Source organism: Ornithorhynchus anatinus, chromosome 13 (assembly GCF_004115215.2).
Source record: "Ornithorhynchus anatinus isolate Pmale09 chromosome 13, mOrnAna1.pri.v4, whole genome shotgun sequence".
Lineage (NCBI taxonomy): Eukaryota > Metazoa > Chordata > Mammalia > Monotremata > Ornithorhynchidae > Ornithorhynchus > Ornithorhynchus anatinus.
Genome location: NC_041740.1, coordinates 31,570,717 through 31,584,876, shown reverse-complemented (window position 1 = coordinate 31,584,876; position 14,160 = coordinate 31,570,717). Strand labels below are relative to the sequence as shown.

The following is a 14,160-nucleotide window of genomic DNA, read 5'->3' as shown; positions in this document are numbered from 1 at the left end:
TGGGCAAGTCATCTAATTTCTCTGAGCCCCAGTTTCCTCATTGGTAAAGTGGGGATTATTTATTCTTTCTCTTCCTCAGACTGAAATTTCCATATAGGGCAGGGACTGTATCCAAGATGATTATCATGCACCTACCCCAATGTTAAGTGTAGTTTTTGGCACATAGTAAGCCCTTATCGGATACCATCTTGATTATCATTGCTAGAACTAAGGCTTGAAAAGACCTAATGCAAATCAATACATTTTATGCCTCTCAGGTTTGTGATCCATTTCTCTTAATAATCCATTTAATACCCTATTATTTTGGCTTCCGTATATTTTCCTACATTTCCTTTACAATCTTGTCTTCTAGGCTAAATTTAGCTTAGTTCCTTCAGTTTCTACTTGTCTGCTTTACCTTTCAATCTTTGAATCGTGTTTTTTTCCCTTCTTGAATTGCTTCTGTTTTCCTCCAGCTTGCGTATGGATGAGTTGCACTTGCTTTAATACCTGAAGGCAGTGGGACTGTCACCTGACCTTGAGTGTGGGGTTCTAGAGCAATCAATCAGTAGTACTTATTGTGAGCCTTGAATGCAGAGCACAAGAGAATCACAGACTTAGTGGACATGATCCCTGGCCTCAAGAAGCTGATAGTTTCATGGATATGATATAAAATATGCAAGGTTAGCAAAGATTTGCATTCCGTGTTCCAGAGTCCTGAAATCCGTGAACTGTTTCGGGATTCAGCTCATCCCCCTAAAGGTGTTGGGGGGGAAATAAATTGAAAGATCTGGATACACCTTGCTTGCTATCACACAGATAACCCAGCTGTATTTTCTGGATAGTGACCCAGATTTTCTGGAGCACAACCCATAGTAGCAAACTCCTTTCTGGAGTGGCTAATCTTATCTGGAAGCCGATCAGCTTTGGGGTTTAGGCTATAGACTCTATTTTCCCAGAAAGCTCAAGCCAAAAATGGTATTTATAATCCCAGCTCTGCCACTTGTCAGCTGTGTGACTCTGGGCAAGTCACTTAACTTCTCTGTGCCTCAGTTCCCTCATCTGTAAAATGGGGATTAAGACTGTGAGCCCCACGTGGGACAACCTGATTCCCCTGTGTTTACCCCAGCGCTTAGAACAGTGCTCTGCACATAGTAAGCGCTTAACAAATACCAACATTATTATTTATTGAGCACTGACTGAATGCAGAACACTATACAAAGTGCTTGAGAAAGTCCAATACAACAGAGTTTGTAGACCTGTTCCCTGCCCACAGCCTTCACGCTCAGCAGGATGTAGCAAAGGAGGGCAAACGTGAAGGATGTGGGAACTGAGACAAAAAGAAAGGTCTTTGGCTTACACTGGCAGTGAAAGCCGAAAGGCTTAGGCAGGTGGAGAGGGAGAAGAAAGACTTACCCTGTAGTCGCTAGACGTGACATAAAATATAGGGAGGAAAGCCAGCCAGATGATACAGGTGGTGTACATGGTGAAGCCGATAAACTTGGCTTCGTTGAAGTTCTCGGGGCACTTGCGCGTCTTGAAGGCGTACACGGTGCACAAGATGACCAGGACCACATCGTACGTCAAGGACATCAGCATGCTGGAGTCCTTGACATTACATTTGAGTATCACGGTCTCGCGCTTCTCAGGGACAGTGAACCTGCGCGTGCCGGGGGCCTCGAGGACCAGCCACACAGACACCACGGCGAGCTGCACCAGGATGAGGCTCAGGCAGATGAAGACCTGGGAGCCGGGGCTGATGAACCGGGGCCGCCGGGCACCGTTCTTCACCCCGTCGAAGATGCGGGCGATGCAGTTGGTCTTGGTCAGAAGGGCAGCGTAGCAGACGGCGAAGGAGCTGCCGAGACCCAGCCGGCGCAGGGTGCAGATGGCCGGGGAAGGCTTGGCAATGAAAAAGAAGGTCATGCAGTAGGACAGGCAGACGCCGAACAGCAGGATGTAGCACAGCTCCCGGCCCGAGGCCTTGACCAGCGGCGTGTTGTTGTGCTTGACGAAGACGGTCACCACGGCGCAGGTGCACATGAAGCCCAGGCAGGCGATGGTGACTGGGCCGATGGCCCAGGCGTCCTCCCACCTGATGTAGTCCTCCGGCAGGTCAAAGCAGCCCGAGAGGTCGGACGTGGGCCACTGCCCGGGTCCACAGTCCCTGCAGGTGAACTCGTCGGCCAGGTACTCGTAGGGCTCGCAGGGGATGCAGATCCAGCAGCAGACGTCCCCCGGCTGCATGTTCTTCATCTCGTTAGGGGCGCAGGGATCGCTGCACTGGGACGTGGGGACAGAGTTCCGGGACCAGTGGATGGAGCCGACATCCAGGGTCAGGCTTTCCGCCCAGTGACCCACCTTCAGGTAGGCGTACCTGCCGCCGACAAACTGGAAATTGAACACGTTGTAGCGTCCAATCCCATCCCCGAAGGTGTCAAACTTCACCACGTCATCCGTGCCTTTGGTCGGGTTGAACGGGGCTGAGGAAGGCAAAGGGGGAAGGGAAAAAAGGCCGGGTTTCAGTGAGTCGATTTTTTGCGAGGACTGAGCAAGGTAAGGACCCCGGGTTTGGACTCTACCTTGACAGAAAGCCCCTAGCTTTTTTGGGAAGGGTCTGATTAGTAAGGACTTTAATCTAGATATTGGCTGGTGAAGACTCCCGGGTCCTGCAGCTAATAATAACAATAATAGTAATCGTGGTACTTGTTAAGTGCTTCCTATGTGCCAAGCACTGTACTTAGCGCTGGAGCAGATACAAGATCATCACAGCAGACCCAATCCCTGTCCCACATGGGGTTCAAAATCTAAGTAGGAGGGCCAGGAAGTATTTAACCGCTCTTTTACAAATGAAGAAACCGAGACATAGAGAAGTAAAGTGACTTATCCAAGGTCACCCAGCGGGCAAGTAGCAGAGCCGGACTACTTGGATGCTCAGAGACGGCCGATCCCTCCCTCAGCGCTGAACTGGAGATGGAGACATGGGCATGGGGAGAGAGAGACGAGACTGAGGCTGTGAGCAATTGTGCCTAGAGAAATTGAGTACTATGCTCATTTCCTACCCTCCTAGCACCCCTTGATTATGAGCCTCCTGTGGGGAGAGACTGTCTTCAATACAAATTATCCTTGTACATTCCCATGCACACAGTTCCACATAGTGAATAAAAATAATAATGAATAATTATAGTACTTGTTAAGCCTTACTATGTGCCAAGCACTGTTCCAAGCACTGAGGTAGATAGAAACTAATCAGTTTGGTCACAGTCCCTGTACGCCATGGGGGTCACACTCTTAATCCCCATTTTTCAGATGAGGTAGCTAAGGCCCAGAGAAGTGAAGTAACTTGCCCGAGGTCATACTGCAGGCACGTGGTGGGGTTGGGATTAGAACCCATGTCTTTGGGGCTCCCAGGCCTGTGCTCTATCCACTATGCCATGCTGCTTCCTAGTGTAAGATGCTCAGTGTCTATGTTGTCTGATGATGGTGACAAACAGCTGAAGAGACACTAGAAAAGGTATTTTGAGCCACTGTTTGGCGGACAATGCCCTGGTCTAGTTGAGGTGGAGGCAGGGTAGCCAGGGCAGAGGGCTGATCCAGCTGCCCCTGGGCCACACCTGGAAAGAAAGACATTTCAACCATCTCCTCAGATTTCTGACTGGCAGAGCAGCCTCTGAGCATGGCAGCAGGGTGACCATCCAAGACCCTCAAGCCCCAAACTATTGCCATTTTTTTAATGGTATTTGTTAAGTGCTTACTATGTGTCAAGAACCATTTTAACCGCTGGGCAAGTAGGAGGGAAAACAGGTATTGAATCCCCTGGAGGTCAGAGGACCTGGGTTCTAATCCCAGTTCCACCACTTGTCTGCTGTGTGACTTGGGCAAGATGCTTCACTTCTCAGTGCCTCAGTTACCTCATATGTAAAGTGGGGTTTAAGACCATGAGCCTTTTGTGGGATTGTATCTACTCCAGAGCTTAGTAGAGTGCCTGGAACATAGTAAGTGCTCAACAAGTACCATTAAAAAATAATAATTCTTATAAGACTCCACGTACTAGCCTCTCCTCTGTTTTGTGGTTGCTAAACTTCTGCAAAAAAGTGGGGCAACTAGGTGAGTAAATACAGAATGATTAATTGATATAGTCAGTGACAAAGGAAAACTAAACTAACTTCTCCATCGCCCTGCCTCCTCCTTCCTCCAGCCAAGGCTCCATTAAAAGGAGACTTTGACTTATTAGGGACTGTGTTTGGCACTTAACAATTTTTCAATAACCTGTCTGTTATTGCCACTCATCAACTTCATTATTCAGAGCACTAATGGAGATGAGGATGTCATTGATGCCTACTTGGTTTCCATTTTATAACCAGGTTATATTTCAGGTTACTGTTATCACTTCCATCAAATGGGATTAATGGAATAAAAAAACAGATCTGAAAATCGATGAGGTAGGTAGCAGAATGAAACATTTAGTGCCTCTGATGAAGGGAAAGACTCTCTGGATAGATCCAGGGTTAAAGACCTCTACAGACCCCTGGGCAAAGGGACCGAAACCTTTTCCACTGATGATCAGTGAATGGAGAAATATAAAGGGAACCTCTGGATGGCAGCAATTAATTTCCCAACTGATTATGAGCAAAATCACTGAAGCAGCTCACACCTGCTATTTATCAACATAGATGAGCAGCTGGGGGCAGGCACCATTTAGAATCCCAGTTGCCTAGTCTCGCATATGAAAAATGCTCAATGGGTCCAAAAGTTGAATAACAAAACCAAGTGCTTAAGGGAGGATATTAAAAAGGATCACCTTGGGTGTTTATGGCTGAGTAAAGGGACTCTCTGATTACCCATTGTTTCCCTGGAAAATCAATATTGCCCATTTGCTCCTATACATAACTCTTATTGTTTGTCCCTCCATCAAACCAGCACAGTACCCTAGGCAGAGCAATCCATTATTAGCTAGTTGGTGGTGATGGTGATAGGGAAGGTAGAGCAAGCTCAATGGTTTAACAAGTTTTTTTTCTCCACTCTCATTCCCGCTATTCCAGGAGCACTTTTATTCTTGCACTGTTTCCTGCCTCCTGTTTACTTCTTTTGGAATTCTTAGTCAACTCTCCACAGTTTCCTTTGACTTTACTTTCCAGATTACATCAGAAATCCAGACTTTGCACTGAGATTGCATAAGGGGGTGGGAGGAGGGAGAGAGGGAGGAAAAGAGTTGGCCTAGTGAAAAAACCAAGGGGCCAGGAGTCAGAAGACCCGGATTGGAATCCAAACTCCTCTTCTGATTTAGTGTGACCTTGGGCAAGTCACTTGTCCTCTCTGGGCCTTGGTTTCCCCATCTGTAAAATGGGATTAGTCAGACTGTGAGCCTCAAGTGGGACAGGGACTGTGTCGGAACTCATAACTCTCTATTTACCCTAGTATTTAGCAAACTATCTATCCTAGTATTTAGCACAAAGTAAGCACTTAATAACAATATAAAATGTCATTAGAAAAAAACTTCCTTGAAGGGATCTAATGCTCCAGCCAGGATTGTCTCATGTACAACTCCATAATTTATTCATATTGATGTCTATCTTCCCCTCTACACTGTAAGCTTGTTGTGGGTAGGGAACATATCTACCAACTTGGCTAATCCGTACTCTCTCAAAACCTTAGCTGGGTGCTCTGAATACAATAAGTGCTCAAGCAATACAATTGACTGACTGCCCCATACCTTTGAACATGGCAACCTGGCCACTTTTTCCTACTCCCGCGCTACATCTCAAACAAGCTTCCCCCATGGATTTGATGCCCTCTCCTTTAAGGCCTATGCCTGCAAAGACCACAGCATCTCCTACATACTGCTTTCTAACTAGACTGTGAGCTCCATACAGGACAGGGCAGTGTCTAAACTGATAACTTTTTTATCTACTCCAGCTCTTAGAATAGTGCTTGGCACAGAGTAAGCACTTAACAAATTCCATAATTATTATTCAGGCTCTCCATCTTTAAGTTTTGCCAGTCTTGTTTCTCTAGATTTACTCAGGCAGTGATCTTCTGAGAAGTTAAAAAAGATAGTTATCTAATTATGTCACAAATACTAACTGATCCTTATAGCATCTCTGAGAGGTCTTTTCTATTTTTCTTCTTTTATTTTACTAGCTTGTGGGCAGGGAATGTATCTACCAACTCTATAGTACTGTACTCTCCTAAGGGGCTTAGTATAGTGCCTTGCACAGAGTAAGTGCTCAATAAATACTATTGGCTGATTGGTAAAGCACATACTTATATTTGAAAAATGATCCATTTGCTCCAAACACATTTATACATTATGGGAAGCACCATGGTCTAGTGGAAAGACTATGGGCCTGGGATTCGGAGGCCCTGGTTTCTAAACTAAGCTCCACCACTTGCCTGCTGTGTGACCTTGGGCAGGTCACTTAACTTCTCTGTGCCTGTTTCCTCATCTGTAAAATGGGGATTCAGTGCCTGTTTTTCCTCCTACTTAGACTGTGTGCCCCATATGGGGCAGAGACTGTGTATCTAACCCAGAGCTGAGAACAGTGTTTGGCACAAATGAAGCACTTAACGATTATCATTATTATTATTATTACACAGACTTTTCCACATACCTCGTGGGCGTCATCCTGTCTAATGTGTTGTTCAAGAGGAAAGGAGACTCTTCCCTAATTTCAGATTCTTTATGAGGTGAGAAGCCATAGCTTAATGGTACCTTTTAGCTCATCTTCAATCGGCCTCCCTGTGCTGCAGACACACTTATTCTCACTAGATGGTGCTGCAAAAACTGCCAACATTTTAGCGAGAGGACTGGGGTGCGGGGGGCAGCGGGGAGCAGAAGCTTCAGCTTTTGAAAAGTCTCCTATCGTGGCATTATGAACTCCTTAATCTCAGACGCTTTTTGTTATGCTCTAGAATGCACCTTTCAATGAAAAAGGTAGCCAATACCACACAAATTCAGTCAGGGGAAGTCTGTCAAATTTGAGATACAAAGTTAATTATAATGATTTTCGTTATCAATCAATCAGTGGCATTTACTGAGCATCTACTGTGAGCTAATCACTGTACTATGCACTTGGGAGAGTACAGTACCATGGAGTTATGTGCTATTCTGTGCTATACATTCAGTCATATTTATTGAGAACTTACCATACACTGTACTATACTCTGTGGCAAGATAATATAAAAATACAAGATAATCAAGGGTTTAGTTTTTCTGTTCAATATGTCCAGCCAAATTTCCCACCAAATCCTCAATTCTCTTTGTTTTCTATTTGGTTTTAGGAAAACATCTGACTCAGCTGGGCACCTGTCCTGGGATTTGCTTTCCAGAGAAGAAGCAGATTCTGCAGTCTCCTCAACTGTGGAACCATTGGTTAGTTAGTTTGTGATGATATTTCTTATGTGCTTTTTTAATGGTATTTGTTAAGCACTTTTTATATGCTATACTGTACTAAGCCCTGGTGTAGATACAGGACTATCAGGTTGGACACAGTCCCTGTCCCATATAGGCTTCCACAGTCTTAATCCCCATTTCACAGATGAGGTAACTGAGGAACAGAGAAGTTAATTGACTTGCCCAAGGTCACACAGAAGACAAGAGGCTGAGCCGGGATCAGAACCCAGGTCTTTCTGACTCCCAAGCCCATGCTGTATCAATTAGGCTGCACTGATTATTATGGACCCAGCACTGTGCTAAATACTGGTTTGCTGCCTGTTTAACAGATCAGATACAGTCCTGTGCCACATGGACTTGCAGTCTAGGTCGAATTATGATGATAATGATGATGAAGATGATAATGGTATTTAAGTACATACTATGTGTCAGGCACTGCTTTAAGCACTGGGAGAGATACAGATAATCAGGTTGGACCAGACTCTCTCCCACATGGGGCTCATAGTCTAAGTGGGAGGGAGAGCAGGTAATGAATCCCCATTTTGCAGATGAAGAAATTGGGGCACAAGGAAGTTAAGAAACTTATCCAAAAGCCACATAGAGGACAAGTGGCAGAGCTGGAATTAGAACCTGGATTCTTTCCACTATGCTATACTACTTCAAGAATATTCTGACTAGGATGATTAGGGAGAATAATCTGTCACATTCAAAGGGAAACAGTTGGATTTGAGGAATTCTCAGATGTTCAGCATCAAATTCCAGTACTCACATTAGCTACCAGTAACATCCTGTGCTTCTGCAAGAGTCATTAAATAAATTTGTTCCTTCAGGGGAAAAAAATCCTGTATATTGAAGAGCAATTGAATCTGTCTTTCTAATATTGAATGGGGTTATACTACAGGAGGAGAGCACATCACAATTAGAAAAACCTTCATTAAAAAAGCTTCATAGAACTATATTTTGAGTTTTTCAAAGGGATAAATGCTCCTATTCCCCACTTTAGGAAGACATTCCCTAGCTCCTATTCTGCCAAGGACTGGAAGTTATTCCTTTCAGAATTGCGATTTTCAGTAACACACATAGAACAAAATATGGAACATGACAGGAACAGAAAGGGAGAAGACTGCATAAACAGCTCACGTGGTGAAAAATGGCCTTAATGTTAATCAACCAAGGTGCTTAGTAACAGAAACCAACATTGAATTAAAAACATTTTTCATTTTGGGTGAACAATAGCCCTCCTTCCTGTTAAAAGAGAAAGCACAGCAATTTTATTCATGCTACAAGGTTGAAATTTCCAGAGATAAGCAGCCCAGCTTAGCATGAATAAACTGAAATTCCAAAAGGCAAAGCCAAATTAATTTCCATTTTATATTTCTCTGGCTTGGGGGCAGGATAAAATGGGTAGAGATTTCTTTCAACTTTTAGGAGGAAATGATGTCAAGGTAACACAAAGGATTATGAATTGCTTATCCAGGTCTTATGAATGGGTGAATGATTTGAACCTGCAGGTTAGGGAAGAAAAGACTTCCCACACACCCGCTCTCTGGATATCATATCCCTCCTGAAGAATTCGACGATGGCCTAGTCATCTACCCCCATGGAGCCAGAACCTTTGACTCTTAGAGTTTTGGAAGGTGCACTCATGGGTCATCTCGTCCATACCCCCTGCCTCCAGGACCCCTCCTTCACCATACCAGCCAGGCAGGTGCCCATTGCAAAGATGCAATGTGAGCAATAGCCCCTACAACTTTCTAATGATGATAATATTTTTAAGTGCTTACTATAGGCTAAGGACTGTGCTAGGCACTGGGGTAGATACAACAAAAGCCATTTGAACACAGTCCCAGTCCCACAAAAGAATCACAGTCCAAGAGGGAGGGAGAACAGGTATGTTATCCCCATTTTACAGAGGAGAAAACTGAAGCACAGAGAAATGAGGTGACTTGTCTGAGGTCAGACAGCAGGCAAGTGGCAGAACTGGGAAGCAAATATGCAAATAGCATTCCCTTTGCCATTCATTCATGAGAAGCAGCATGGCCTAGTGGAAAAAATACAGGACTGAAAGTCAGGGGACTGGGGTTCTAACCCTGGCTCTGCCACTTGCCGGTTGTGTGACCATCAATCAAGTTCTTTGTACCTCTGTTTCCTCATCTGTAAAAAGGGGGTAAAACACCTATTCCTTCCTTCCCTTTGACTGTGAGCCACATGTTAGAAAGGGTTTTTGTATAGTCTGTTCATATTCTATCTACCCCAGCACTTGGCAGATAGCAAGAGTCTAACAATACCACTATCATTATTCTTCTTTCAACTATTTTTTTTAAATGAACTAGTCCAAGGGATTTGCAGGGTAGTTTAAAAGTCCAGTTTGGATTTTATTTTTCCCTCATTCAAGAGATGTTAGAAAATTTATGGATGGAATATTAATCAACCTGCTACAGTAGTGAGAGTGTGTGTGTGTGTGTGTGTGTGTGAGAGAGAGAGAGAGAGAGAGAGAGAGCAGAGCAGAGGAGGAAGAAAATAAATGTATAAATGTATTTCAGAAGTTTAGGATTCTTTAAGTAAGGGAGAGACACATAGCTGGAAGTAGCCTTAGGGGACCTGGGATGGCTTGAAGTTTATGCTCGACATCATACTGGGAGAGTCACAACTCCTTCCACTACTGACTGCCCCAGGTGGGTGCAAAAGAAGAAAATAGACAAAGCTGAATCTGACAAAACATCAGATGGAGAACATCAGATGTGATCCTAACAGCAATGCTGGAATTCTTTAAAAATGCAGACCTTATTATTCCCCTGCACTTAATCCAAGTAGAACATCAAACGTCCCAAAGAAAAGATGTTTTGCACACTTTATAGCAAAATATCCTCATGTGATGCCTTTACTTAGAGAACAATGTCAGCTAATGGAGGGCTACATGTACAGAAGGCAGGTTTTCTTTTAGCAAAATATCCCCACTTATCTCAGAGACAAATTGGGTACTCAAGAGACAACACAAAACAGACCGTGCTTTGTGTTTCTGTCTTTTTTTAGGGGGAGGGGTGGATACAAAGTAAACATTTCAGAAACTACAAAGACTAAATAATGAAGAGGTCACATACTTTTCCCCTGCAGTGTAAACTCTTCGATGGCAGGTAGTGTGTCTTTTAATTCCCCCAAATCCTTAGTAGAAAGCATTAATGATAGTAGAAGTAGAGGTAGCAGCAGTATTTATAGAGTGTCCATTTGGTGCAGTGCACTCTACTAGATGCTTTTGAAAAGTCCCCTATAATGATCTCACAGGTTCCCTGCCCAGTAGGCACTTACACTCTAACAGGCATACAGTAGGTTTTCATTAAATACTATTGACTGATTATTTTTCCAGAAAGAGCCATAGCATGTGGACAAAGTTGCTCTAAGAACATTTCTACCTTAAGAATAGAACACCTGTAGTAACATCACTGTTGCAGACCGATGGTCCATCCAGCCCAGTGTTCTCTCTTCTACCATAGCAACAGAATGTGTGGAAAAACGTGTATGGAAGTCACACAACAGGCAAGTGGCAGAGCCAGGATTAGAAAGAAGCACAGTCCTCTGATTTTCAGACCTGTAGTATTTCCATTAGGCTATGCTGCTTCTCTTGACAGCCATCCTACTGTTTAGAGATGGACAATCCAGGGTGCCTAAAGTTTCCTTTGACATCCCTTTCTCCCTAATATCCTGGGAGCCCCGTGTGGGACATGGACTGTGTGCAGCCTGCTTATCTTATATCTATCCTTGTGCTCAGTACAGTGACTGGGACCATAATTTTAACAAATTCCATTAACAGAATATCTCCTTTAGGGGTCTCTTTGTTCCTGAATTTATCCAAACCCCTCCCAGACCTACCTATACTTTTGGTCAGCACAACTTCCTGTGGTGACTCATTCTCTGTGCTTACCACCTGGTGGGTGAAGAAGTGTTTCCCTTGCTTTTCTGAATGTTTGCGCTTCAGGCAGATTCTTTGTTCTTCCAGACTGCTAATTTAAGGAGCAGTAGAAGGTAGAGATAACCGGAGGGGGAAGAGAAGTACACGCTGTTATTTGAACAACAGCCACAGCACCGGTGGCAACTTTAACAGTCCAAATTAAACTTTGGGACCCTAATGATCCCTGAAAATGGTTTGTGAGGCAAGCTGATATTTTGATTCATGACTTCGCCATCACTCGCTGGTTGGGCCTTTTGTTGTATGGTGATTAAACAATCAATCATATTTATTGAGCACTTACTGTATGCAGAGCACTGTACTAAGCACGTGTGAAAATATAGTATGACAGAGTTGGTAGACACATTCCATGCCAGCAGTGAACTTACAGTCTTGAGGGGAATATTACATTTCTGTTTGTGGACTAGTGGAAGAGCTTGGCCCTGGGAGTCAGGTGACCTGGGTTCTAATCCTGGCTCTAACGCGCCTACTGTGTGACCTCAGAAAAGTTACTTAACTTCTTTTTGCCACAGTTTCTTCATCTGTTAAATGGGTATTAAATACCTATTCTACTTGCCTTTTAGACTGTGAGCACCATGTGGGACAGGGGCTCTGTCTGATCTTATTATCTTGTATGTATCCTAGCACTTCCTACAGTGCTTGGCTCGTAGTAAGTGCTTTGTACTACAGTTATTATTATTATGATTCCCAAAACACTTCACTTGGGCTTTTTGTCTCCCTAGAATGATCAGTCTTTGACTGTCATTTCAACAAGAGTATGTTCACCAAATGTATTTTAACTTGGCCTTTAGCTGTGTTTCTGCCTCACTGTGTCTGATCTTCACCTCTCCATTCACAATTCAGTAACTGCCTGTGGAGCACATACTAAGATGATTTTGCTCTAAGAAGGGACCAAGCTTCTTCAATCATGTTTTCTCCAAAACCTATATTTTAGGAATGGTCTCAGCACAAACAGGATTGTAGGCATAGAAAGGAAGGACAAAGGAAACATTTCATGTTTTTTGTTGAAAAATAATGCTTGGTATAAAGCCTCAAAATGGCGTGCAAACAATACCAGCTGCCTTTCCCACCGACAGCCCCCTCCCCCTATTTTGTGAATCCAGTAAATGACTTTGAAGCTCCTCTAGCTGTGAAAATTGCAGTGGCAAGCGAAGTGCTCTTTGGAGAGAAATGGTTAGGGCTGCTCCATCAGACTCGGCAGGGTTCTGCGCATTAGAGTCACACGCGTGAAGTCTGACAAAGGCACTAGAGATTCTTAGTATGAAATCTGGTGAGTGGGGAGTGGCGCTCTGCTTTGTCAACCTAGAGCAGCCTTAGAGGCCCGGTATGAGTGCCCTCAGCAGTGCTGGGTTGAGCTCGTTCGATGGCTACTGGTCCAGTGATTTGGGGCCCAGTCTAGCCAGTTTCTTTTCTTTGTTCAGTTGCTGTAGCCTTAAGCATCTGGGACCCGGCTTTTTTTCTGGAGCTATTTCTGTGGGATCTCGGTCCCTTGAGGAAAATCCTCAGGAGTTAATATTGAATTTAGACAAGGAAAAACGGGGGGGGGGGGGGGGGGAGCTGCCAGAGTTGTCCGTGTTTCCCAAAGATGGCTTCAGGAGCCGATTGATCTGGTGGCTATTTTGTGGAGGCAACTAGGGCAGGAGCACCGATATGCTCCTAGTAGTAACAACATTTCTCGAGTACCCACTGGGTGCACTGCACTATACTAAGTGCTTGGGAAAGTAAACAAAGGAAGAGACATGCCCCCTTCCCACGAGGTGCTTACCCTCTAATGGGGGAGATAGACATAAATATTACCTTATAGAATAAATATTAACAATTAGTGTGATTTTTACCAAAAGAATAAGAGACCCTGCCGGTTCTAAGATGGTCCCAGAAATTGTGGCCTGGACGCAAAAATTTCCCACCATGTTCATGGGATTTGTTCAGTGTGGCTAGTGGACAGAGCATGGGCCTTGGGAGTCAGAGGAGCTAGGTTCTAATCCCTCCTCCATCACTTGCCTGCTATTGATCTTAGACATGTCACTTAACTTCTCTGTGCCTTAGTTTCCTCATCTGTAAAATGGGGATAAAATATCTACCTGTTCTTCATATTACTTGGGATAGAGACTGGTTCTGATCTAACTATCTTGTATCTGCCCCAGCTCTTAAAGCAGTGTCTGGATCATAGCACTTAAAAATATCAATATGATTATTACCTTGTATAACTGCTATTTGATGCTGAATTTTCCATGGAAGATTCATGTTCTAAGGAGCACATTTCACCCAGGTTATCATATGACTGAACAAATTCTAACTTTAAATTAAAAAAAACCTCCTGTCCCTCCCTCCCCATTATGTTCATAGTAACCAGGGATAAATAAGATTTCTGAGTCCTCTGCATAGTCCCAAGCAAAGTTAAAACATACTCATCAATAGTGGCAGAATGCATAAAGGTGAAACTAAGGTATTTATCAAGGAAATAACAAAAGCAAATGGGAGAATGATTTATTATCGATAGCAGGCAGAATGAAGATGCTGAATTTGGAATTCTTTCTTGGTTTATATTTTAGGGGGTCGTTGTCATCAACAATTTCCATTTTATATTTGAGAATCATTTAACTCTCAAAAAGGAGGGATGATTTTTCCCAAATCAAGCAAATAGAAATTAAGAAGACTAAGAAGAAATGATATGCCATTTTGCCAATTGTTAATTAGTCCAGGAAGATGAAGTAGATGATGTTTAGGGTTTTGAGGTGTAGGGAGAAGGGCATTACAGAAACACAAGTGATTAATAGAGCACTCAATATTTGGATTTTTAGGTGGATGAGGACACTTTAGCAGG

At 43.8% G+C, this 14,160-nt stretch overlaps 1 protein-coding gene across 8 annotated transcripts in view; it reads right to left on the bottom strand.

Annotated features, from left to right (window-relative positions):
* Positions 1–14,160, bottom strand: part of GRM3 (glutamate metabotropic receptor 3) — a 113,794-nt gene that overhangs the window by 10,938 nt on the left and 88,696 nt on the right. For all 8 annotated transcript variants that reach the window (XM_039913879.1, XM_039913878.1, XM_039913877.1 and 5 more), the window contains one exon: positions 1,396–2,462. In XM_039913879.1, coding sequence (XP_039769813.1) covers positions 1,396–2,462 — 1,067 coding nt within the window. The remainder of the gene's footprint in view (positions 1–1,395; positions 2,463–14,160) is intronic.